Below are 27,215 nucleotides of genomic sequence, written 5' to 3'. Positions count from 1 at the left end.
GTGTGATGCCTTTCATCTGAGCCTTCGACGAAGACAAGAAGTCGGTGTGTCTGGGTTGAATTGGTGTGTAGTCTGCTTCAGACACGTGTTAGCTAGTTGAATGTGATTAACACTTGTTTATTTTTATAGCACAACAAACACCCTCAAATTTGTATAGCTGAGGGTATTTATGTGCAAATTTTAAAAACTTTATGGTATTTAAGTGCTAGTTGTAAAAACTTAAGAGTATTTAAGTGCTAGCTGTAAAAAAACAATAAGGTATTTAAGTGCCACTAAAAAAATAAGGGAATATAAGTACGAGTTTAAAAAGCTTTAAAAAAAAAATTTCCTCCCAAATAAAAGTTAGGGTTTAGAAGTGAAAAATAGTTCAAACAATAAGTCATATAAGCGTCATTTAGCCTTGTGTGGTGAAGAGAGTGTCGTTTCAAGATTCATGATGTAAATAACACTAATGTCTATTAGTATAGTCTTTAGGTGTCACCATCTCCTTTTCCCTATATGACTTTGTATTGGCCTTAAAATATCTAGACCCAAACCAGTTGATTTTGGGTGGGAGCTTGATCGTGTCAAGGGCTAAAGCAATCCTACAGCCCATTTAATCAGATAGCTGGGCCTGAAAGTAGTCCCCCACACAACAGTATTCCCTTTTTGCATGGTTTGTAGGTTGGCAGCCAACAACCTCCTTCCTGTTCACAAGCACACACAGCATCAAATAATCATGTGCATCTTTAACATTCACAGCATCTGGTTTTTCTACATCTATATAGAAAACACCTAGATAACTAGTAACTTGAGCTTTATTTGGATTTCAAAAAAACCTCAATATTTACGTCCCTACACTTTTTCTACCTCCTGAACAAAAACTAGATCCCGCATCCATGAACATTTTCAGTGCGAGCATAAGCTACATGACACATCGATCTCAAAATCCAAGGACGCAAAATATAGAACATTTTGTCGTCGTTCATATTATTGTTTACATTCAAAAGGAGCATCGATACTGAAGACGATCTAATATCAAACATCAGAAACATATGGCGTGGATATAATCTTAAGGTTTAGAGGATCCAACAAGATTACCAATTTTCTCTCTCCAGTTTCTTATCCGTGGAGCCCTACGCTATGAGTTCTATAATAGTTATGAAGATCCATTAATATAGAAAGGTAGCAACGTAAAAACAAGGAGAACGAATTGTACAGCATTCTAGATTTCGTGTAAATAAAAAAAATGCATTTACCAATCAATTGCAGTTGCTTAAGATCGTATAACTACAGCATAATTTAAAACAGCCCCAGTACGATCAAGCCGTACTTTCAAATCCTCAATAATGCCAAATCACAAAAAACTTATTCATCACATCAAGGGAAAGACAGAATAAAATAGAAGTTGTGAACTAATTTAAAACTTAAAATATCTATTATGGCTCACTTATGTTACCTGCAGATCTTTGAGCTGGGGACTTATCCTTTGTCTCAGAAGGAGGCTGCAAGGATTCAGTATCTTTCACTGATTGCACTCCAGCTTCATGCAGTATTGACTCGTCTCCTAACACACAGCTGAAAAGTACAATGAGAAACATGTACAGTGTTAGGACCTGTTTGTTTGCATGAAATTCTTGACAAAAGTGGGCCTCAGACCAAGAATTTTGTCAGCCACAAAATCCCAACCGAGGGTTTGGTTAGTTTATAAGGAAAAGTTTGATGGGAAAAGTGGTAGGACAAGTGAGTCTCCTGTTCAACTTTCCGCTCAACTTTACATCCGACCAAACAAAAAGCTTTCGAAAATGTTAAGAATTATGAAGAATTCTGATATTGTGAGAATTTTAAACCCCCTTTATCTGTTGGCTAGCAGAAAGCAGCAAAATCTGGAACTAGCACTTATACCTCTGTTCAATTCAGCGTCAGGAGGTCTTTGAAGCAAAAGAGAAGCGAGTTTTCGATTAGGTGCGATCAAAACAGCATTTGGCCCGGCATCAAAGGTGCATGCCGCCTGTCACGGAAGATATGTCGTATTCTTCTCTTAGTATAGCAGACATGGCGGCAAGAAAAAAAACTCAAGGTGTTGAACTTGGTAGGAAATTCAATGAGAATCAAAAGAACCAAACAGTGTTGGTTAACCTCCATGTCAACGTTTTTGTATGCAATGCATTGAGTAAGTGAATGCGAGAACTTGCCAGCAGCCATAAATGTTATCCTATCTGATGCGCTAAATAGATGGCCATTATTTTTACCATTGTAGGGTGTGTACCACAAGTCAGAACACCCATATAGCAAAAAAGATAGTTCTTTATCACACAAACCATCAAAATTATTTTCTGAATAAAAGAACGGGAATAAAATTGCAGAAGGAAAATCCCAAGATAATCTTATGTCATAATGAAAGGAGAAAAAGATCTTTTTTTCGTGAGAAAAGTCTCAATTTGAGACTGTTGGCACAAAGCATTTGACTATGCCTCTACCAACAGATATCCCAACTTGTAAGTTTACGAAATTTGCTCTGACCAGCGACTGACAGATCAGAACACCCATCCCCATCATCCCTTCAATGTAACATACACTTTAGATCCGTCAACATGAGATTGGTACTCAAGCAACATAACAACTACCGACTCAGTAAAAATTTAGTGCTATTTGCGGAACATATTCCCAACTTTGTTCTCTGCTAGAACACATATAGACGCCAACATAATCACGTAAATCCCCATATGAGATCACAGCCAGGATAAATAACAGATTGTCATTGACGGAAATAAATATTTTCCAAAAAAAATGTGAAAAAAGATTGAAGCACGCCACTTACTACCAGCAACCTTATGGAGAAGTAAGCTAACTAAGACTTTCTTTAAGTTGAAGCCAAATAGGATAAACAAGTATTATGCTAGCTTTATATGTGTCCCCTGAATAATGTGTTGGTAAGCATATTGGCAAAGCTAGTTAACTTAGCAGACTTACAAATGAATTGAAGATATAGGATCTGGAGCATGGCCTAAAGGAGAATGAAGGTGAATGACTAAATGTTGCTGGCTCTCTTTTCCTACAACATGTAATATGGAAGGAGTGATGCAGAATGGTATCTGTATCATATTATTCTTAAAAAATCAATTCAGATGACAGATGATCAAGACGTGTGAAATTTTGTCAAGGAGAATATAATGAAGCACACGAAACACAAGAGGATGTGGCATAAGGAAATCAAAAGGTTTATAGAGTCATATATGTCAACTTGTATATCTTATGAACGTTTTGGATTGGTCCTGAAAAAAAAAAGAATAGAACGTTAGTAGGCAACAACAGAATTCTATAGCATCGACGAAACAGACGGAACAACTAGGCTCTGTGAAATGTACACCAATGCTACACAAAGATATCCTAGGAAAAGAAATCCAGTTTTGCTCGGTTTAACCAATTTTCAGTATTTCGCTTCTAACCTGTTAAAGGAGAAAGGGGAAGTTTCTTTAGGGTAAAGGTTCTGTTGTAGATACTTCCCCTCTTTTTACTGTCAGTGGAAGTTCATTTCAGAACACTGGAGCCAACATCTACAGCTACCAGCTTATGTGCTGTTGGAATTATGCCACAAATGATGGGTATAGTTGTAAATACTGCAGCAGTGGGTGGCAGAGGAAGAACAGTGATCTAAAGTGCAAAAGTTGCAGTGGATCTCGAGTCTAGGCTCTGATAATTGAAATTACTCATCACGAAATAATCGACTCAACCAGTAATCAAAATGCTCCAATACTGTATTTAGTTAATTTTCTGTATTTAGTTTAGTTCCACGTTGGTTACAGTCAAATTACTTTATAATCATAATACTATTAATAAGACTTGAGAGGAGAGATACAAATCAATCCTTTCTAATTACTCTTTCTAAGTGGTATCAGAGACGCATCTCAGTGCTCCATCAAAACCCTAACCCCCATCCACAAATCTCAGCCTTTAACTCTACCGTGGTACTGTTCATCAATAAACAGTACCCAGTACTGTTCACAGTTGAAAACGGTGGCATGTACTGTTCATCAGCCCTGTTCCCCAAAAAAGACCCAATTCATGTTCATTGGTACTGTTCAGCAACAGGAAGCAGGTCCGATTCCTGTTCATTGCACTGTTTACAGACAAAAAACGGAAGGGACACGTTTACAAATTTCCCCTTCATATTGTTACCGGATATGCTTGAGATTGGTTTGTTGGATTGTACGTTGGATGTGCTAGTTTTCATTGTTGATTGATATGGTTGGTATTTATCAGAACTTGTTGGAGTTTGGTTTGTTGGGCCAGTTGATGATTGATTGTCACAGTTGTTTGGAGGATCTTTTATTTGATGGCTTCTAATTAGAAGAGTGAAGAGAAAACAAAGGTGAAGACCACTTCGAAAGTGATATCTATCAAAATCACCGATAGGAAGTTGGATGGTGATAATTACTTATAGTAGAAGCAAGTAATTGAAATTCATGTTGCGAGGCGTCAAAAGACACGACACTTGACAAAAGGTACTCCTGATCTAGTGATTGAGTGGATAACTGACGATGCGTTATTTCTTGGACAGATCATCAACACAATGAAGACACGAATTCAAGATCTGGTGCTTCATTATCAGAACGTGAAGGAGTTTGGGCATATTTAGGCCGGTTATATTCAGGAGCAAGATATGTGAATAGAGCTTACAACCTCATTCAGGAGATCCTTCGCATAAAACAGAAGGAACCGACATTGGATGGGCATTATGCAGAGTTTGATCGACTAGCTGAGGAACTCCAACAGATTTTTCCCATTACATCAAATGCGAAGCAGAGGCTGGATTAGTGGAATTAGTTGATGGTCTTGATCTTCTTAGGGTTTCAACACCCTATTTGTCATTCAGCACGACCATAGGTATTAGGCAGTACAGCAGTCTCCTACTTGCAGAGGTGAAACAAATGACTCCTACAATCTCATCTACACCTCCGATCACCTCATCTGATTGATCTGCCTTATTATCCCAGGGAAGACAGACAAGAGGCTGCGGTGAGTTTCTTAGGCCGTGGCGGTAGTCATAGGGGTGAAAGCAGGTATGGGGAATGCTTTGGAAGACGGGGAGGAAGAGGAGATAGTTCACGAGGAGTCATCAGAGATTGTTCCTTTGTTTACTGTCATTACTACGAGGAGTCACGTCAATGAAGTTTACTTGTCCTCAGTTGTAGGGCAAACAACCTCAGAATGCGCATGTAGCTGCTCAGGAAAGTCCTTTATAGATGATCAAACTCGTCGTGAGCTTGAGCAATTCCAACTACAGCTATTCCAGCAGTTTAAAAAGACGCAATCCTCTCCCGCTACATCTATACTTGCCCAGTCAAATAACCCTATTGCTTATCTTATATCATCGTCGTCCCGTATTTGAATTGTAGCTTCCGGGATAATTGACCACATGACTGGGAACCGAGGTATCCTGTCTTCTTGCACACCTACAACTTCATTTTCCCTTGTAGTTTTAAGTGATAGTTCCAATACACTTGTGGAAGGAATAGGTTGATACTTCTTCTTTTCCCTTTTCATCTGTGCTATATCTTCCTCACTTTCCATTTAATCTCTTGTCTGTCAGTAAGATTACTAAAGCATTAAATTGTACAGTGATATTTTTCTTACATGTATTTTTCAAGTACTTAGGATGAGGAAGACGAATAGCACAAGACACGAGCGGATCGGTCTGTATGAATTGGACCTATCTTCAAACCAAGTTGCATATATCAGCTCTACATCAGCCTTGGATAAGCATTATCGGTTTGGTCACCCTCCCCTTTCTATTCTCAAAACAATAACTTCAGATCTGAGTCATATTGAGTCTTTAGATTGTGAGTAATGTCAACTAGGAAAACACCAGCAAGTGTCCTACCTAGTCGTGTCAATAAAAGGGTCAATAACCCGTTTGATTTGGTGCGTTCAGATGCATGAGGTTCTTGTTCTATTTTGTGAAACATTAGTTTTAAATATTTTATTAGTTTTGTGGATGATTTTTCTTGCATGACATGGGTCTGTCTAGTGAAAACTTGTTCTAAAGTATTTTCTATTTTTAAAGTTTTTTTGCTGAAATTAAAAAACAATTTCATGCTTCTATTAAAATTTTGAGGACAAACAATACTAAAGAATATTTTGACAAATCATTCACAATTTTTTTGGATGAAAATGAAATTTCACACTAATCATCTTGTGTTTACACACCTCAACAAAATAGGATAACAGAGCGCAAAAATACACACTTGCTAGAATTGCTCGAACATTGTTGTTTCATCAAGGTTCCAAAACATTTTTAGGGGTGATGCTCTTTTAACAGCATGTTATCTGATTAATAGATTACCATCATCTGTTTCACAAAATAAAACCTTTGTATAACTTTTATACCCCAATAGTGAGCCTTTTCCATTACCCCCAAGATGTTCGATCATTTGTGCTTCATTCACAATCATAGTCCTCACATGACGAAATTAGATTCAAAATCCTTTCAGGAATCTTTGTTGGGTATTCTCGAACACAAAAAGGATACATGTTACTGCCCTTCTCTAGACCGTTATATTGTTTCCGTCGATGTTACTTTCTTTGAAAATAAATCAGGACATATTGCATTTGATACACCCTCACATGCTCAAGATGATTATGATTTTTCTTATTTTTCGAGGAATAATTGTCAATACTCCTTCCAAGCTTGATGTGCAGGCTGATCCACCATCTAAGTTTGCCGAGCCGGTCCATGCTTATACACGACATGCTACTCAGAAATATGTGCAAGAGTCCACCTCAAACCAAGGGTACAATTTACAAGTTAGTGAAGATGTTGCTATACAGCTAAGTGATACCGCTACTAATGATCTTCCAATTGCCCTTCGAAAAGATAAGAGATCTTGCCCTTCTAGATGTTCTCTTGCACACTATGTCTCTTACTTTTCATTATCATCATCATATCTTCTCAAGACTCACTCGGCTCCTAATAATACGTCGGAAGCACTATCTATCCCAAGTTGGACATCAGCAAAGCAAGAGATAACAACATTAGAACAAAATGAGACTTGAGATATTGTTCCTCTACTGCCTAGAAAGAAAACTATTGGATGCAAGTGGATTTACATGGTCAAAGTAAATCCAGATGGATGTCTAGCTCGCCTTAAAGCTTGACTAGTTGCAAAGAGTTACTCACAGATATATAGACTAGATTATATTGACACTTTCTCTCCTGTAACAAAAATGTCGTCCGTCCGCATTCTTATTTCACTTGCCGATCGCATCACTAGCCACTCCATCAGCTAGATATTAAGAATGCTTTTCTAAATGGCATTCTGGATGAGGAAATTTACATTAAGCAACCACCAGGATTTGTTATTCAGGGGGAATATGGGAATGTTTGCAGGTTTAAAAAATCTCTCTATAGCTTAAAACGATTTCTAAGAGCCTGGTTTGGAAGTTTTGCAATAGTAGTTTAGCAGTTTGGTCTTCATCAAACTTAGAAAGACCGCTTGTTTTCTAAAGATTTCATGGTGAGAAGCGAATCCATATGGTTGTATATGTTGATGATATTGTGATCTCTAGAGATGATTTACAGGCCATCAGAGAGTTTAAAAAATATCCACAATAACAGTTTCAAACTAATGATCTTGGGCCCCTAACGTATTTTTTGGATATATAGGTGGCTAGATCAAAGAAAGGAATTCTCTTATCTCAAAGAAAATATGTGCTTGACATGTTGACAAATGTCGAAATGTCAGAATGCAAGGGTATGATTCACCCATGGATGACAAGATCAAACTTCTACCAGATTAGGGGGAGCCATTGAAAGATGTTGAGAAATATAGGAGATTGGTTGGGAAGCTGAACTCTTTGATGGTTATCAGACCAGATATTGCATTTTTAGTTTGTATAGGTAGTCAGTTTCTATCAGCACCCAGGATATCGCACATGGAGGCTGTGAAGAGGGTTCTTAAAAATATCTTAAGAAAAGTACGGGTAAGGGAGTTCTCTATTCAGATAGTGAGCACACGAGTTGTAGGTTTCTCTAATGCAGATTGGGCAGTCAGCTGATAGAAGATTGACTAGAGGTTATTGTGTATTACTTAGAGAACATCTAGTTTTATAGAAGAGCAAAAAAGCAAAATGTAGTTTCTCGACCTACAGCTGAGTCCAAGTATCGATCCATGGCAAATCTAACCTGTGAACTTATCTGGGTTAGAGCTATATTGACAGAAATTGGTTTTCCTCCTAAATGTCCAATGAGCTCATATGGAGACAACAAGGCAAAACACATAGAGATTGATTGTCACTTGATTCATGAGAAAATGGAGAAGGGAATCATGAGAATTAAATATATCCTTTCAGAGCATCAGCTTGCAGATATTCTTACAAAACTTCTTGGGAGAGCAAGCAAGAATTTTATTTATGACAAGCTGAGCATGTATGATATATATGCTCAGCTTGAAGGGGACTGTTGAGAGTCTTTCCTGTATTTAAATAGTTTCATGTATTTAGTTTACTCCCATATTGGTTAGAGGCAAATTATTTTGTAATCACAATACTATTAATAAGACTTGAGAGGAGAGAGATAAATTAATCCTCTCTGATTATTCTTTCAATGAATACCTTCAGCACGGGCTAAATAGATACACTGTTACATCAACATTATGATGCACGTGATATATAGATGGCAAAACTTAGCACACAATGAAACCATACCTGAGGTGTTCCTTCAGAACGGTTCCATCTCTCCACAAGGCTGGTTTTCCTGATAAGCAGTTAACTTGCAAAGTCATACTTCTTAGGTTAAAATATGTGGCGAAAACTTTTAAGTTATCCACAACCTACATGCCTAAGAATTGATGAAAACCAGAAAATAAACTGAATGAACTAGAAAGCATATAAAACCTATGAGATGTGTCATTCATGTAGAATATAGGTGGACTAGTATCTAAGCAGACTGCATGAAATTTATTACTATCTGCACAGGTCAACTGGGTAAAGGATTTAAAATCTCAATTTTTTATTGCTTCTTCCATTTGTAGTATCTGGCTAGGGACTATAACCTGTCAATGCACAAAATAAAACGTATTAACTTTCTTTCTTTTCTTTTTTTTTTTTTTGACATGTAGATATTAGGTGTTCTACTACGAATTCACAGTGGCAAGAAGACCAATACATCAGGTAAGTCTTCTAAAGCACCATCGGTGGAAAACCAAAGAAAATAGAAACTGATTCTAAATGAACAAAAGATAGAAATTTTGATATGATCTGAACAAAGGATTATCATGAATGTAGAAATGGAATACCTCGGCCCGGTGTCGTAAAAGAGTACGGGTCTTAACACTCTCACGCCTACCCGTGGTACTACTAGTTTCTTTCTGCCTTGAACTTACCTGGAACACAATGAATTTGGTCAACAACTAAATGAACATTCCAAACTTCTGATGATCACAATACTAAAACATGACACTATAAGGCATAACCAAATATATCTATTTGGGAATTGGTCATGAATAATAAGCCAGTTGAGCTATACATTAAGTTATATACATAAAATGGCCACATGAAGTATTTGATGTATAGTAAACCATGTCAAGAGCTATTAGAATAAACAGTTACTAAAATACAAGTGACCTAGCAAGAAGTCAACTTGAACTAATGTAGAGACAATAAAAGAAACTCAATATGCCAATGATTAAGCCTTATTTTGTAATGGGAGATAATAATGGACTAAATGTCAATGACCAGATCCCAATAACCATTCAAAAGGTAGAGGCATAAGAACGGACTATGTGTTGATGATCAAATTCCAGAAACAGTTACTAAAATACAATTAACCTAAGCAAAGAAGTCAACTTGAGGCTCGGTCCAGGCATGCAATTCCCCATCATAGATATTCTATCAAAGCCATGCTAGGACTTCATTTCAGTGCTCTAGTTTTCTTTTCAATGAGCGAGAGCTAGTGACAATGGGACCTTTGGTTCATTCATAGTTCTGTACGCCTCACATGAGGCGGAATCATAGGCAAGTGCAAGTTAAATAGATTAGCTTCTATCTATTCATTAAGATGATGACATCCCTTCCCTTTGCTGGTTAACAACAGAAAAATTCAGCAAGTATCTTCCATATAGAACCCCCCCCCCCCCCCTTTTAGGTTCTCGAATTTAATCTAGAATAGTGGAGGTATCCATCAATGCATATCATTAGGATGAAAAGGCCAAATGATTCCCAATTCCAGACGATTCATGGAGTTATCAAGCTTTTCACTGATGTGATGCACTTCCTCGTAGAGCTTCTACTCGAATTCCAAGTTTTAGTATTGATATCATATAGCTAGAATCAGCCAACTTAATTGGAGCATTCTGTATGTAGAAGTATGGAAAACACACTACCAAATCCTCTTAAAATTTTCAGACAGATTATGAGGAAAGTTATGATTTAATTTAAGGTTCCCTGACATGGCCATCCCTTGCTCTCGGTTCCCTTAACTGGCCCCAACTTGCAAAAGGTTGATGCCTACATGAGAACTGTTTGTAAATTTGATTTATGTCTATGCTAGATGAGAACCTGTTAAAGGAGATTTCTAGATCCTTGTCATGTTCCATAGCCAACCCTATTTTATGGAAAAAGGCTCAGAAAATGTTGGCTATGGTGATTAACATAAGCAACTAAGAATGTGTCAGCATCTAGGTTGCATGAGTACGGGTACGGGTACTGTTATGGGTATGGAACAGGGCAAATTTGCAAAAGTTAGGGTAAGGGGACACGGTTATATATATGCATGTTATGTATATTAATATGTATTAAAATTAATAATTTATATAAAATCAATATTGTTTTTTCATTTACATAAGATTAGTGTATAAGAAATAGATGTGTAAGTGTAGAATATACATTAAGAAGCGTATGAGGAGAGTTTTAAATTAAAACATGTATTATATAATTGAGTATAGGCCCGAACAAACATATGCATATATTCAAGCAGTGTCCAAGAGGTTCGGGTACGTGTCAGGTACTTATTAGAAGTAGCCAGGTGACAATGGTCAGCATACAAGTATGTTTAGACTTATGCTTGAGAGGTCTCAAATTTTGGTACGGTTGTTCATAATGCCAGTAAATTTCTTTCAAGAAAACAAGCCCCATGTATTGAAATTTAATTTGCCAATAAAACAATGTAGAACGTAAAATGAAAGAAATTTTGGGTAAAACCTACATAACCTTTGTTGAGATTCAAGGAATAACAAAAGATCATAAGCTTTATAGCAAACAATCATTTCATATATGGTTCACTAAATAATAAAGAACATTGACATTCCACATACCACGGCTATGATAATAACTAGGTCTTCCCAGTGTCTATCATTAGTAAGTTGTACTTCTAAGCTTTCGCTCCCATTTGCATCCTTATATTTAGAAATATTCAACTATCAATTGATTAGAGTCAAAAAATAATTCTTCATATACTCACAAATATTTGCCAAAACAATTTCCTAAAACTTCAATCATCTCCTTGTAGCCTTACATTTCCCATTTTCCACTTGACAAAACCACCATATAGACTTCGGCATGCACTACTTGAACCTTGTCATTCCAACACAAAAATTGAAGATCTAGTTACGATTGGAAATAAACTTTTGTATCTTCATCCATAGATCCTTAAATTGAAGATCTAGTTACGATTGGAAATAAACTTTTGTATCTTCATCCATAGATCCTTTACTCATACTCATTCAATTGGAAGATTTGATCCAATTCAAATCAAAAAATTATGCTTCGCGACTCCATAATTCCATTTTTTATTCAATTTGAAATTGACCCTTGGATACAAATCGTGAAAATGTATATTCTTCCTCAAATATACTATTGCAATTTGAAATTGACCCTTGGATACAAATCGTGAAAATGTATATTCTTCCTCAAATATACTATTGAGGGGAAAAGGATTAAACTTTTTTAAGAAATAAAGTTTTTTTGATCGTAATATGAAAAAACCGAAAGACCCCTTAACTATTTAAGTTATAATAAAGTTTTTTTGATCGTAATATGAAAAAACCGAAAGACCCCTTAACTATTTAAGTTATTAATTGAAGGAATCGCACTTTTACCACTAAACTATACCCGCTACATATCTCCATTATTATATATGAATGGATCTTTTGTCCGCTACATATCTCCATTATTATATATGAATGGATCTTTTGTCGAACAAAAGAATGAGATAAAATTAAGGTAGCATCTTTTATTTTCAACTTCCCTTCCAACTGCCCGATCCTATGAATTTGAATTCAGATCAATTGTATTTTTCAACTTCCCTTCCAACTGCCCGATCCTATGAATTTGAATTCAGATCAATTGTATCTCAAATAAAGTTTGTCCCTTGAACAAGTAAATGAGTTATGTTATATATGTTATAACATATGTGTGTTTCATTTTTTATATAATATTTTCATTTTTTTATATAATTTAATATTAATATACGTATGTGTTCTTTTCCAGTTAAATAATTAAGGAAATAAAACAAAAAAATACTTAATTAATAAGAATTGAAAAAATATGCATATTCTATATTTCTATAGTATTAATAATAAGAAACGACACTTCTATCATAGGAATAGGGATGGGCATTTTCTTTGTTGTTGTTTCAATAACAATTGAATTATATTTGATTTAATATCAAATCAAAAATAATTATAAATTGTTTGATCTATGAAATGATTCATCAGAACAAAACAAGTAATGGCCCGGCCAGTACTTAACCAGGCCGGGGGAATGAACCTTAACCTTATCTTACAAAATCAAAGAAGTGAAGTAAGATCTTTTTTCTATATCTATCTATTCTATTGGAGATAAGATCTCTGTTTCGAATCATTAAATCATTATCTTAATTGAATTACTGATCAAATTCGTAGATATCTTATTTATTTTTCTTTTTTATTTATTTAATTATTTTTTTATTTTTCATTATATTATTTTGCTATTATTATCATTACTATATTATATTATTAAAGAATGAATTATATTATTAAAGAATAAATATAATAATTATATAACTAAAGAATGAAGAGAAAATGAGGTTTTTTTAATCTTTTTACTTCATGTGTCACATCATCTAAAAAAATTTCAATTTTGAATTGGGAGAGATGGCTGAGTGGACTAAAGCGGCAGATTGCTAATCCGTTGTACAAGTTATTTGTACCGAGGGTTCGAATCCCTCTCTCTCCGCTTCCTCTGATTATTTCAGACTTTCCAATGTGAAAAAATTTCGATTCTTTTTTTCATCATAGGTAAATGTATTGAATATATAAAAAGTAAAGAAAAACTCCAACTTTTTTATTCCTCACACCCAGGATTACGGCCCGGATTGTTAGATAAGAATCCGAAGATGAAGAGAGAAACAAAAAATATCACTACTGTGTAAACGAAGAGTTTGAGAGTAAGCATTACATAATCTCCAAGATTATTTTTTTGGAAAAAGGAAATAGATTGCCTATTTTTTCTTACATACGCTATTTTGACATAACCCCCCCAAAAATGAAGTCTTTTCTTGAATCTTGAAAAAAAAAAAAGTAATTTTCACGAATTTCTTTGTAATAAGAAAAGAAAGACTCTGATTCCTCCATTACCAAAAATTTTGGCCAAATCCTTTATTAGGTATTGTGGGGTCCTTAGAAAGTCCTTGTTTACTAGAAGGTCAGAACGGGGAAATAAGTTGATCCAAATTTATCACCACGATCATTCAATTCAATATACAAAAATTTTGACTTTTGAATGGAGGGTTTATAATGTAAAACTTATCTGATCTTATCAATTTTTAGAATTTTGTTTCGGATAAATCATCAATTTTGCAGAGTATTAAAGATTTTATCGAAAACTTACCACAGCTTGCCAAACAAAGGCTAATAGAAGAAATAGTACAGGTATAACAGGCATAACATCTACGATTGGATTCAGCTTGCCAAACAAAGGCTAATAGAAGAAATAGTACAGGTATAACAGGCATAACATCTACGATTGGATTGAAAAAGGCATAAGCCTCGGGCAATTTGGCGAAGACAGGCATAACATCTACGATTGGATTGAAAAAGGCATAAGCCTCGGGCAATTTGGCGAAAAAAAAACTACTCGAATAAAGGGTAGAATTAAGACAGATACATATTAAACTAAAGATATTAAGCATAACAAAGATTTTATTCTTGTAGATTAGAAAATTTGATTTTGGTTTAGTTTTTTTATGAAAAATGAAAAGGTGAGTCAAAAAATCCTTCTTTTTCTTCGAACTCTCCCCAATCCAAAATCTTTCCTTTCATTCTCAAATGAGAATACAAGGAATTATAGTTTCATACAATATCTTAATTGAATTTTCTGTAATGATCAATAATTTTTTTTGATTCTATATTTACATGTGTTGAATCCCAGCAACAATGTATTTTATATGTATTTGGGTTGGGATTGACGAATGACCAATATTAATATTAGTCTTTATTAGTGTCTAATATAAATCTAAATGGGGCGTGGCCAAGCGGTAAGGCACTGGGTTTTGGTCTCGTTACTCGTAGGTTCGAATCCTTCCGTCCCAGATTCTTTCCATAAGAAACGAAATATTCTTCTCTTTAACTATTTTATCTTTAATCTTGGATATTTGGATATAATCTGACTCAAACTTTTGTTCTACATTCGAGCACTAGGAAGAATTCTAAGAATTTTCTCTTTTCTTTCATTTGGTTTATCACAAACATGATCGAGTGTACGGGTAGAAATAAAGATATTTCTTTGAATTCTTAATTCAAAAAAGAATTGGGGGTGGATCATTTCCATTCAGAGTATGCTTATACTCATATTCATATTGACGTTACTTACTTAGGGAAATTTTGTGTTCCATATCCGTGAAATGGGAATTATTACATGGTGTATTCTGAATTGAAATAGAAAAAAGACCTTTTTTCTATTCCATGCCCCAAGGAATGCCTAAAGAAAATAAAAGGTGTATTCCATATTTATATGCAGACTAAAGATTACGTAGTTTTTGGTATTAATTGCATTTCATCGTTCGTCTTAAAACTTCGAAGCAAAAAAATAGGAAAAACGAATTGATCTGGATCCCATTTTCTTTTTTTGTATTTCAGCTTATTCAAATGAATAATTGGAAATCAATATAATGTAACGGTTAGATGGATGAAAATTTATATATTCCATTTACTTGACTTTATAGAATTGGCAGAAAGGTTCTTGAACCTCAAGTAAAACAAAATCTGTCTGTATAATATATTATGTATTGTTATTGTATTGTTCTATTTCAAAAACAGCGGCCCTTTCAAATCAAAATAATATATTATGTATTGTTATTGTATTGTTCTATTTCAAAAACAGCGGCCCTTTCAAATCAAAAGGGTATGTGCTTCTTTAAATATTCATGATTACTTCTGGTACCAATCGTTCGTTATATATGATGGATACAAAAAGATTAGGTTCTTGCGACCTTTTTCGCGTCATCGAAATAGCTTATATTTGGTTAATAACTAAGTTCCGAAACTGAAAATCTATTAAGAGCCTTTCTTTTGCGGTTTAGAATTTATTTGTTCGAGAAAAACAGTTTTCATGATTCACCATCCAGAACAATCTGTTGAAGATGTAAATAATACTTAAGTAAACCCATTTTTCGTATTTTTTTCTCTTTTTCATTCATATGATAGAATATGGGACTTAAATCTTTTCTAAGACTTTTCTAGATAACTATTTATCTATCCATAGATACATAGAAAGTATTATATACCGTTGATCCAATGACTATTCATGATTCTATCTTGAATCAATTCCATACCGGTTAGAAATTTAATTAGAGGAATGTTATGGTAAAACTTCGTTTGAAACGATGTGGTAGAAAGCAACGTGCGACTTGAAGGACATTATTCGATGTGGATTCTTACATCCACCATTTTCTATAGGAATGAAGATGCTCTTGAATTGACATAGTTTGTTATGTTCCTGGTAGGAACCTAATTTGTGTTGGGTAGGTAAATAGGAACAAAGCTGGTTGATTGTGGGTAGCTTTGATATGAAAATACAGATGATAGACAGAGAAGGAATCAACAAAAATGCAAATTCATGTATGCATCAATGAGATAACATACTATGAAAATCAAGTGCCATTGAGAATGTACATGTCAAGAATTTTTTTTTTTTTTAAACTGACCTTGCAATAGCAGAAAGAGGGCCAAAATCATCCTTCACATTCATTAGCTTGGCGAGGGAATACACTGCAAACAGAATTTATTCAACTTAAATCATACTCAACAATGTATCATACCTGTACAAGCTTGTTACATGATTTTTCCCCCAAAGATCCTACTGTAGTCGCATGTTAATTTAACTATGCAAAAAATGCTATGAATATACAGAGGTTACTCAACTAAACAGTGTTTAGCCATGAGTTAATATATGGAATTGATCAAAGGTGCAAAAATTATGTATGGCTAGTTCCAATAATGCCTACCACGAAAGTAATTCTTAATTCTTACTGACGAGCTAACCCTAATCTAACTACAATCCATAAAATTCACACAATGAAAGTAAAAAAGGAGTAAAGTTCAATCTTTTCTCTTTACCAAGACAAGCAAAACCCGCTGCTGATGAAGCCAATCCAGCCGCGGTAGGAAAATTATTATACGATGCAATGTGCACATTCAATCTCCCCCGATCTTCTTTCTTGATCTTAACCTCCTCCTTCTCATCCTCAAAATCTTCAGCCCTCACATTCAATTTCCTGTATTCCCAAAAAAATCACCTTAAAACCCTAAAAAATAAAGAAAATAAATGAAAATTAGAAAGCAATACCTTTCCATTCAACCGCATGCGATCGCTCTCGAATCTAGGACGGCGACTGTCGTGGTCGCCGAGAGATGATCGGGATCGAGAGTGACGCTGATGCTGTCGTTGATAGGTAGAATTAGGGTTTCGTCACGTTTTCCCCAGTATTTGATCACGGCGATGTTCGTCGGAGCTCTCGCTGTCGCCATGAGAATCCAGCTCTCTTGATCTCTCGTCATCTTGTACGGATCGATGAATCCGAGCAAGAAAACGCTCGGATCGAGAAACTAAACCCTCGCTCTTCGAATTGTTTACGGATCTGAGAACCGAAGAGAGAGAGCGTGATGAAAAGAACCGCGAGATCGAAGCTTACCTCCTGTTTGGATTCGTAGCGGGTGAAGGGAAGTCAACGGAAACTGAGTGAAGGGAAGTGAAGGGAAGGGAAGGGAATTCACTTTTTCTTGATTACACCTCAATTTTGGGGTAACAATTTTTATACTTTTAGAGGATGAACCAAGGTGAATGGAGGTGAATTAACTTCACCTCCTAAGTGTTTCCAAACAAGGTGAATGGAGGTGAGGTGAATTAACTTCACCTCCTAAGTGTTTCCAAACAAGGTGAATGGAGGTGAATGGTTCCCCTAACTTCTCTTCACCCTCATTCCCCTCAATCCAAACAACAAGGTGAATGGAGGTGAATGGTTCCCCTAACTTCTCTTCACCCTCATTCCCCTCAATCCAAACAAGCCTTTAGGAAAGGAGAATTTTAGATTCAGACCCCTGCAGCACCAAAAATTAATATCGCGTTGTTTATTTGTAAACATAAAATATAACTTTTATTTATTTATAGCTAACTCACTAATCCAGAATTATTCTTAAATCTTAAACCCAAAATTCCATAACTAAATGATTTTAAGCTCAACTTCTATCTCAGTTATCATACTAATCTTTAATTTTTTTTTATTTGGTTTAAGAATGACTTGGAAAGTTCATGGGTTTAAAAATAAATCAGAGTATGGTTTTGGGTTTATAGAGAACTATTTAAATAGAGGACCAATGTGCTTCCCATGAAAAGCACGGGCCCTGTTTTTAAGCAGTACATTTTGAACTTGTTTCTCTCTAAGTTTTAATACATCTGATACATTTGGTTATTGTATATTTAAAATTAGAAATCATATATATTCATCTATACTTAAAGAAGAATCCAACTTTTAATACATTTGATTTAGAAATCATATCTACTCCTTTATACTTAAAATGCGGATCCAAGTTTTAATACATTTGATTTGCTTTACTGGTTATGATGCAGTAAAATTGTAGCATGAATAACGACTTCAAGTAAAGGAACAGATTTGATTCACTATTTATGATAAAATAAAAAACTACAACGTAACGTTTATATTACAGTAATTTACTATATTATAAACAGTAACTCTTTGGATTGTCCTTTAGTTATAGCGGAGTATGTGTGGATTTGGATGACCGGAGGATGTGAATCTCCTGCCCCTCAGTAGGAAATCAGCCTGCCGGAATAGATATGTCCTCGAATGAAAATTTGACACGTAGTCCGTCGCAAAAGCAGCGGTTGGTGTGGATTCATGCTGTGTTGTTTTTGATGTGCGTGGGGAAACAACTGACACCTCGGGTTGATGTGGATTTAATATTTTGAATTATGTTACATCAAGAATAGTTTTTATTGTATCATGAATAGTAATTTTGAGATTTTGCTTAGAAATAGCAATTGTTATAGTGTTTTTAGTCGCCAATTTATGACCCATTGCCGACAACATGTGAATATCCTTCGTCATGCAACATTTAGTCAGCTCAACACTTAGGACCGCCAAGGTCGACCTAGCCGACTCGCCAAATTGTCGTCTCGCGAAGTAGACTCAAATGGTGATACTTGCCGGTCCTCCCATTGAAGGCGACTAACTACAAATCCACTCAATGGGATAATTAGCTAGCGTCTCGTTGTGTCGATTCGAAAGACGTTACTTCTTGGCACCCCTCTCTACAAAGTTAAAAGGCAATTTCGATCTCGAATCCCCCGATGACAGCGTGTCGACATCACATTAAATGATTAGCATGCGCCATCATTTCTCCATCCTCAGCACTATTTATGACACATTAGACCACGCCGGCTTTGCCTATCCCATCTCATTAATGTCGAAGTGACAACGCCCATCCCGTGACCGTTCTTCGTCTGACACCTGTAAAGTCGACGCTAACTCAGCCGTCAGCTCAAGCTCAACCAAAAAGACTAGACTACCCCTCTTGCATGGTTATAAAAAGGGAAATTATTCTAAATATAAAGGTAAGCAATTTCTCTGTATTTTTCTCCATTCCATTGCACTTCAGAACTAGCATAGTTCTCATTTTTCCACTCAAGTATATAGCTGACTTGATCGTCGGAGGAACAGTGGGGGAACTAGTCCCCGTCCTCTTACGAATTGTTACACGTGCAGGGACTAACAGTCCAAGTCTCAACCGGATATTCGTAGAAGTGAGCGAACCCCCATCTCAACCCCGTCCATACTACCTTCTCTTTTACCCGTGTGATTATTAACATTAACAGCAATAGATAACAATTTGATTTTTGATGCCAGCAAAAAATAACAGACATTTGTAAAATGGACCTAGGCTAATGATGAGGTAACATTAAGAACATTCACTAATGACTTACAAATATTAAAAATCCAAATGATATTTGGTTGATACGTCAAGGACCTTCATTGAACTACTGCATATTATCTATGTTTAGAGGTTAAATTTAGCAAAACCCACGAATTTTAGATGGTGTTGCACATAACCAACAAACTTTTTTTTAATTAAAGCAAAGCCCTGATGTTTGGGGTGTTTCAAGTGGGACCCCTAAAAATTTTTATTCTAGCAAACCCCTCAGATTTTGTCATGTCTTGCAAGCGTCTCTGAACTTTAATTTTTTTTCACTTGTTCCACTATGGGGCTGTTTGGTTCGCTATTATAAGTGGTGGAAAACTCAGAAAACCCCTTCACGTCAGATTTTTAGCCCTCCATGTCAGTTTTTTTGTTTCCGTCCATTTCTTTGTGCTGCTTTGGTTCGCTCAAATGGAAGAGGAAAAACTCTGCTGAAATCGCCGCCAACTAAGATTTTTTTCCCTCTCTGATTTCCTTCCCCAACCAAGTGAAATTGATGAAAACTCTGCCACGTCAGATTTTTTTCCTTCTCTGCTTTGTTTACAAAAGTTTCCCTTTTTTTTCTATGCGAACCAAACACAAGAAAAATAAATACATTGGTTTCCCACCATTTTTTATGTGCGAACCAAAGCAAAACAATATATTTCTTGGAAAAGTTTGAAAAACTCAAAACTTGTGTTTCTTTACATGGAATTGCGTTTCTCTATATCAAAGAAACGAATCAAACAGTCCCTATATGTAGTTGCAATAAGTTAAATGTTGTTGAGAGAAAAAGCTCAATCTAGCCACCTTTTATTTACAGATATCATAGCCCCAACTTCCTGAAAAGTGTTAGTTTATCTCTCGAGAATATGTTTGTTATTTGTTATTTATAGCTATGGATCCGGTGGAAAAAGTTTAAAAGCTCATTGAAGGTTTTGTAAGACAAAGTAAAGATTTTCATATGTTTAATAGGGGGTAAGAAAAGTGCGAGGCGGCATTGGCAAAATGTGTATAGTGCTCTAATGGGCAGTTGCAACCTTAGAAATATGGAAAATGAAATTTACCATTTTAACCCTTGCAAAATTATAACCCCCCCAGTGTAAACTGCTGTCAAAACAATAATAATATAAAACAAATTAAAGAGTTAGAAAATTCAGGCCTGATTGGGAGCAGTCGTGATATCACTGCCCTAGAATATTAAGGACCCGCCTATCGCCCTGGCGCAGTTTGTCCTCTCTCCCCTAGCGGTAAAAACCCCCGGAATCGGCCGGCCTCTGCACTCGGGCGTGAGACACAGAGCTTATGCTCAGACGAAAACAGTTGCCCAGAAAATAGAATATGTAAATATGTAGCCGAAATCTTTTCTTGGAGGTATAAAAGGCGCGGCGTGGCGCGCGCGCGCGCGCTCGCGTGTGTGGTAGAACCGCAAAGCCCACAAAACCCAAAACACTATTCAAAGCCCAATAAGGAGAGAACCATTATATACCCTTTACTATTCATCTCATTTTCCGATGTGGGACTATTCACAAAGGCAAAATTGCCTTTTCATGAACAAAGCTTCCAACAGTCCCCCCAAAAGGCAATATTGACTGAAAATAATAAATCAATAAATAAATCACAGAATAAATATAGGTTGGGCAACCTTTCGTATCGTGAATTCGGGAAAGGTAGCTTTCGGCTTTGAACCTTTCTTTAGTGAGTTCATCGCCACCTGAGGGACATAATGGACTAGGCCTTGAATTAGGCCCCTTTAATCAGGTATTGATGAAAACACACACAATACGCTTCATCTATTGAGCTAAGCGGGTTGAGCGTTAAAGGCCATGCTCACAAAAAACCGACTCATGAGAGTTTCTAGGGGTCAGCCCTGCCCCCCCCAACCGCGGCCATCACGGTTCCTCTCACGTAGGTAAGTCCTCAAAGGGTACTACAGCTGTTTATTTAATACCCCCCACAACACACGCGTTGGACTTATTAAGAGTAAAACTCAGCCTAGCCAGCTGTATCATAAGAGCATCGTTACCATAGAGAAGGGGTAGTAGCAAATGCTACATAATGATATATAAATATATCTAGGTCGATGCTCCACACGAGAGTCACTTGTCCAGCTTGTTTCTACCACATTGAACCGACATTGGGACTACGTCTCCAAATAAGGGTTGGGTTACCACTGTCAGTGACCTCATTTATGGGCTTAACCCCATCTCCCTCGATGAATCCAGAACCACACTCCTGGATAATCCCTTAGTCAAAGGGTCAGCAAGATTTTTCTCAGACTTTACAAAGTCCAAGATCACAACTTTGCCTAATAGGCGTTGTACAGACTTATATCTTATTTGAATATGTCTGTTATGTTTTTTATTTACATGTACTTGCTTTAGAAGCTCTATGGTAGATCTAGAATCAGAGTGAATGGAAATAGGAGGAGAGGGTTTAGGGACCAAAGGAAGTTCAGATAGAAGATCTTTTAACCATTCGGCTTCTGTGCAAGTAGTATCAAGAGCAATTAGCTCAGATTCCATGGTGCTCCTGGCAATTATTGTTTGCTTACATGATTTCCAGGATACAGCAGCACCACCAAAAAGAAATACATATCCAGATGTAGACTTTACACTGTTGGAATCCGTGACCCAATTGGCGTCACTATACCCTTCTATAGCATCAGGGTAACCAGTGTAAGTCAAGCAATAGTCAATTGTGCCTTTTAGATATTTGAATACTCTTTCTAAGGCAGACCAATGATCTTTGCTAGGGTTGCTAGTATACCGACTCAGTCTCCCTACAGCATAAGCTATATCAGGTCTGGTTCGGTTGGATATGTAAAGAAGAGATCCAATCATCTGAGAATATTTTAGTTGGGAGACAGGTTCACCTTCATTCTTCTTCAAAGGTATAGAAGAATCATAAGGTGTGGAAACAGGTTTAGAGTTATGAAAGTTGAATTTGATTAGCATTTTATCAATGCTATGGGAAAGACTCAAAGATATTCCTCTAGTGTCTCTAGAGATTTTCATTCCAAGTATCATGTCTGCAAGACCTAAGTCTTTCATATCAAAATTTTTGGAAAGATAATCCTTAACCTTTGAAATTAATTCAAGTGTTGTTCCAAAGATAAGGATATCATCAACATAGAGACAGAGAATGACATAGTCATTGTTTATCACTTTAGAATAGACACATTTATCGTATTCATTCACAGTGAAGCCATATTGTGCAATGACGTTGTCAAATTTCTGGTGCCATTGTTTTGGAGCTTGTTTAAGACCATACAAAGATTTAACAAGCTTACAGACTTTGTTTTCCTGACCCTTGGCAATGAGGCCTTCAGGTTGGTGCATATAGATTTCTTCATCTAAATCACCATTCAGGAAAGCAGTCTTGACATCCATCTGATGTATGATAAGCTTATGGATAGCAGCAAAGGCTAGTAATACTCGGATAGTTGATATTCGGGCTACAGGAGAATATGTATCAAAATAATCAATGCCCTTTTGTTGAGTAAAGCCTTTAGCTACTAATCTAGCTTTAAATTTATCTATGGAACCATCAGCTCTGAGTTTCTTCTTGAATATCCACTTACAACCAATAGGTTTACAACCTGGAGGTAAGTCAGTGAGTATCCAAGTATGGTTTTCCATGATAGATTTAATTTCATTATCAATGGCTTCTTTCCAGAAAGGAGATTCAGGTGAATCCATTGCTTCTTGGAATGAGCTTGGATCACCTTCAACAAGAAAGGTAAGGAAGTCTTCTCCAAAATCCTTTTCGATTCTACCTCTTTTGCTTCTTCGAGGTTCAATATCAAGAGGTTGAGAAGAACTGGAAGATGGAAGATCAGAAGGAATGGATGATCTGGGATTTTCTGAGATTTTAGATTTGAAAGGAAAGATGTTTTCAAAGTAGACTGCATCTCTTGCTTCAATGATGGTATTGTTGGATATGTCACTGATTTCAGATTTGATGACTAAAAATCTGTTAACATTGCTATCAAGTGCATATCCAATAAAAGCAGCATCTACAGTCTTAGAACCAATTTTTCTCTTCTTAGGTTCGGGAATAGCTACTTTAGCCAAGCAACCCCAAACCCGGAAGAAATTCAGATTAGGAGATCTCCCCTTCCAATATTCATAAGGAGTTGTATCGGAATATTTCTGGGGAATCCTATTGAGAATGAAGCAAGCAGAAAGAAGAGCTTCACCCCAGAGATTTTCAGGTGCTCCTGAACTGAGTAACATACAGTTCACCATGTCCATTAGGGTTCTATTCTTTCGTTCAGCTACCCCGTTAGACTGTGGTGTATAGGGAGCAGTAACCTCATGAATAATACCGTGTTCTTGGCAATATTCAGTCATATGATTTGAGGTATACTCCCCCCCACGATCAGATCTTAGAATCTTGATCTTCCTGTCAAGTTGGTTCTCAGATTCAGCTTTGAACACCTTAAACCTATCTAAGACTTCATCTTTAGTTTTGAGAAGATAGGTGTAACAATATCTGGAGTGATCGTCTATAAAAGTCACAAAATATCTCCTACCCCCTCGGGTGAGAACTCGGTTAGAGTCACACACATCACTATGAATTAATTCGAGGGGTTCAGAGTTTCTAGTTATAGACTTGAAGGGTTTTTTAGTGTGTTTCCCTTGAACACAGATTTCACATTTAGATGAGGGATCATGAGAAGATTTAGGAATGAGGTTTAATTTACTCATTCTCTGCAAGGTTTGGAAATTAACATGTCCAAGTCGTCCATGCCAAACATCACAAGACTCAACAATTTGAATAACAGAAGACTCAGAAATTTCATTAGAACTGGAATTGATTACATTGAGTTTGAAAAGGCCATTACAGATAAAACCTTTTCCTATGAAAACATTACTCTTTGTAATCACAAATTTATTGGATTCTTTTACAATCCTATAACCAGCTCTAAGAAGAAGAGATTCACTAATCAGATTGCGACGGAGAGAAGGAACATGATAAACGCCTTGCAGATGAAGAACTTTCCCAGAAGTCATGGTGAGCTCTATACGTCCACTTCCTATTATTGAATTAGTGGAGTCATCTGCTAAGCTTATGCTTCCTCCACGTGATTCCTGATAATTTGAAAACCAAGAGCGGTCATTACAGACGTGGATATTTGCTCCGGAATCCAAATACCAATCAGTGGAAGAAGTTAGAGAATTTACAAGATGAGATGAAGAGGCTAACCTGAAGGAGGTTGGATTCATTTCAATCATATTAACTTTGTTGGATCCATTTCCTTTAGGGGCAGGTTTGGCCGGTTCCTTCTTCCGAAAGAAACAGTTGTGAGCCATGTGGTTGGTTCTACCACAGACAAAGCAGAACTTACCATTGTGAATTTATTGAATGAGGAGGAGGTGAAACGCAGAATTCCGGCATCATCATAGCCATATTCTGCTTCAAGGGCATTCCATAGTTCTTTTGCACTTTTGAACTCATAATATATGTCATAAAGGTTGTCTGCAAGTGCACTAAGAATCCTATGACAACAATGATAGTTGATTTCTTCTGGTTTCATAGAGCTAGAAAAGGAGCTAGCACCAGAACCAGAAGTGGAAGGAGCAGGTTGAGCAGGATCAGGAGTCAAAGGTTGAGAACCACTAGTAGATGACTCAGAAGTGTCAATAGCAGATAAAAGACCTAAGGTAGTAAGCCAGTATTTCATCTGATTAGCCCACCGTTTATAGTTAACACCGGTGAACTTCTCAGGTTTGACACTTTTTGAATGATCAGGAATTGCCATAAGTCCAATTTAAGTTTACTAGTCTAGGTAGATGTAATCTGATATAAAAAAGGATTTTGTCAATATTACTAGACCAGAAACTTAATTAAACCTGCTCTTAACCAAAAACTCTAAAAGTGAAAAGATTAAAGTTTTACTCGGGTAGTTTGGCCAGGTAAGGATAGTACTAGAGGTTGATCAATGATCGATTAAGTACCTCGTTTCTTGCAGAGCGCTTTACGCAACCCTTAAACCTTTCCTTAGACACCAACTAATCCAAGAAAACTTGAACCGGTTCACTTAAAGATTTTTTGTTTATGACAGATACTGAATTTGAGCACAGAAGCAGCAAGGAAATAATAAATTTTTTTTTAACTAATTTAGATACAACAAATTAAAACAATTAACTAATACAACAAATATATAAAATTCGGGTGAACAGTAATCCCGATAAACAGTAATTTTTTTTTATTAATTTTTTTTACTAATTAACTTAACAGCAAGAATTATTAATTAATCTTCTAGATTGCTGTCAAAACAATAATAATATAAAACAAATTAAAGAGTTAGAAAATTCAGGCCTGATTGGGAGCAGTCGTGATATCACTGCCCTAGAAGATTAAGGACCCGCCTATCGCCCTGGCGCAGTTTGTCCTCTCTCCCCTAGCGGTAAAAACCCCCGGAATCGGCCGGCCTCTGCACTCGGGCGTGAGACACAGAGCTTATGCTCAGACGAAAACAGTTGCCCAGAAAATAGAATATGTAAATATGTAGCCGAAATCTTTTATTGGAGGTATAAAAGTAGAGAAGAGAAGAGAGTGTAGAGTTTTTCCTCTTCGTTGGTGTGTTTCTGAATGAGCTCCAAGCCTCCTTTTATAGGTGATGAAAGGTGTAACCCCCGCTGAATCCAAGGAACCGTTACGCACGGTTAATGCTTCCGTTACCCGCATGCAGCCGTTACAAAATGTGTAAAACGTGCAAAAATGAAGGCTTGAGAAGCAAAAGTGTGCGGTTGCGGCGAGGCGTGGCGGGCGCGCGCGTGTGTGGTAGAACCGCAAAGCCCACAAAACCCAAAACACTATTCAAAGCCCAATAAGGAGAGAACCATTATATACCCTTTACTATTCATCTCATTTTCCGATGTGGGACTATTCACAAAGGCAAAATTGCCTTTTCATGAATAAGCTTCCAACATAAACAACTTGCACCCTAACCTTATATAATCACTAAAGAAATTAAGAGTTCATTACATTTAGCCTATTTTAAATTAGTAGTCTATTACGTTACCAAACAAATAAGACAATGAGCCCGAACGCTAAAAATTCAAACACTAAAAAACTTAAACAATTACATAAATTACGATGGAACGAGGCTAATAGATTGTACAAAGTGCACTTTCATTAGGTTAATAATTATATAAAGTTAAATTTTCATTTTTAGATAAATAGATACTTGTCATCTGCGACCATGAAAACTTTTCTGAATCTACCACCACAAGGCATTTATTTGTAACACTAAAATTTCAGTGAGTTTTCTCAAATTTAAAATAGTATATTAGGGTTATAAACAACGCCCCTCGAAGCTCAACGGTTTCTAAAATTAATCGTATATTCAAAATTGAAAAAAAATTCCCAAAAATTTATCCGAACTCCGGGGCATAGAAATACGTAAATCCCGTGAACCCTGTTTATTTTACTAAAGCCCACATTTTTATCACAGTAAACCATGAATTTAAGGAAGAAAGAGAGATGGTGGTGGAGGGGGCATGATGGTAAAAAAAAAATTAATGGAGAAAAGATTGAGAGAGAAAGAGATAATGGCCAAAGCAGTGATGGCGGGAAAAGGGTAGTGTTAAATGTGTCCATGAATTCGTGGATTTATGAGAAAAGAAGAGAAAGAGGAGAGGATGGCCAAGGAAAGACTGGCGACAGAAGAAAACTGGCTAAGAAGAATCCTAACTTTTAATTAGAAAATGGGCTAAATACCCATATTGATATTTTAATTCCACCCAATTTACCAAGAAGTTATTAATTAGGAAAACC

The 27,215-nt window shown here is 36.3% G+C and overlaps 1 protein-coding gene and 1 non-coding gene across 2 annotated transcripts; one reads left to right on the top strand and one right to left on the bottom strand.

The window, feature by feature from the left end:
- LOC109825759 (diphosphomevalonate decarboxylase MVD1, peroxisomal-like) lies at positions 312 to 17,151 on the bottom strand. The gene is made up of 11 exons (XM_020392647.1): positions 16,801 to 17,151; positions 16,572 to 16,729; positions 16,159 to 16,223; positions 11,492 to 11,554; positions 11,292 to 11,372; positions 9,276 to 9,362; positions 8,686 to 8,734; positions 3,235 to 3,254; positions 1,885 to 1,993; positions 1,439 to 1,557; positions 312 to 686 (listed from the first exon to the last, which is right to left on the bottom strand). Exons 1-7 carry the CDS (start codon positions 16,806 to 16,808, stop codon positions 8,699 to 8,701), a joined length of 498 nt encoding a protein of 165 aa, XP_020248236.1. The 5' UTR covers positions 16,809 to 17,151; the 3' UTR covers positions 312 to 686; positions 1,439 to 1,557; positions 1,885 to 1,993; positions 3,235 to 3,254; positions 8,686 to 8,698.
- On the top strand, positions 13,104 to 13,191 carry TRNAS-GCU. Its single transcript is given in 2 exon segments — positions 13,104 to 13,141; positions 13,158 to 13,191. It is a non-coding gene; the product is annotated as a tRNA-Ser (tRNA).

The sequence above is a fragment of the Asparagus officinalis genome, chromosome 10 (genome assembly GCF_001876935.1).
Source record: "Asparagus officinalis chromosome 10, Aspof.V1, whole genome shotgun sequence".
Classification (NCBI taxonomy): Eukaryota; Viridiplantae; Streptophyta; class Magnoliopsida; order Asparagales; family Asparagaceae; genus Asparagus; species Asparagus officinalis.
The sequence above is the reverse complement of the archived record's forward strand: the minus strand, read 5'-3'. Positions and strand labels throughout refer to the sequence as shown.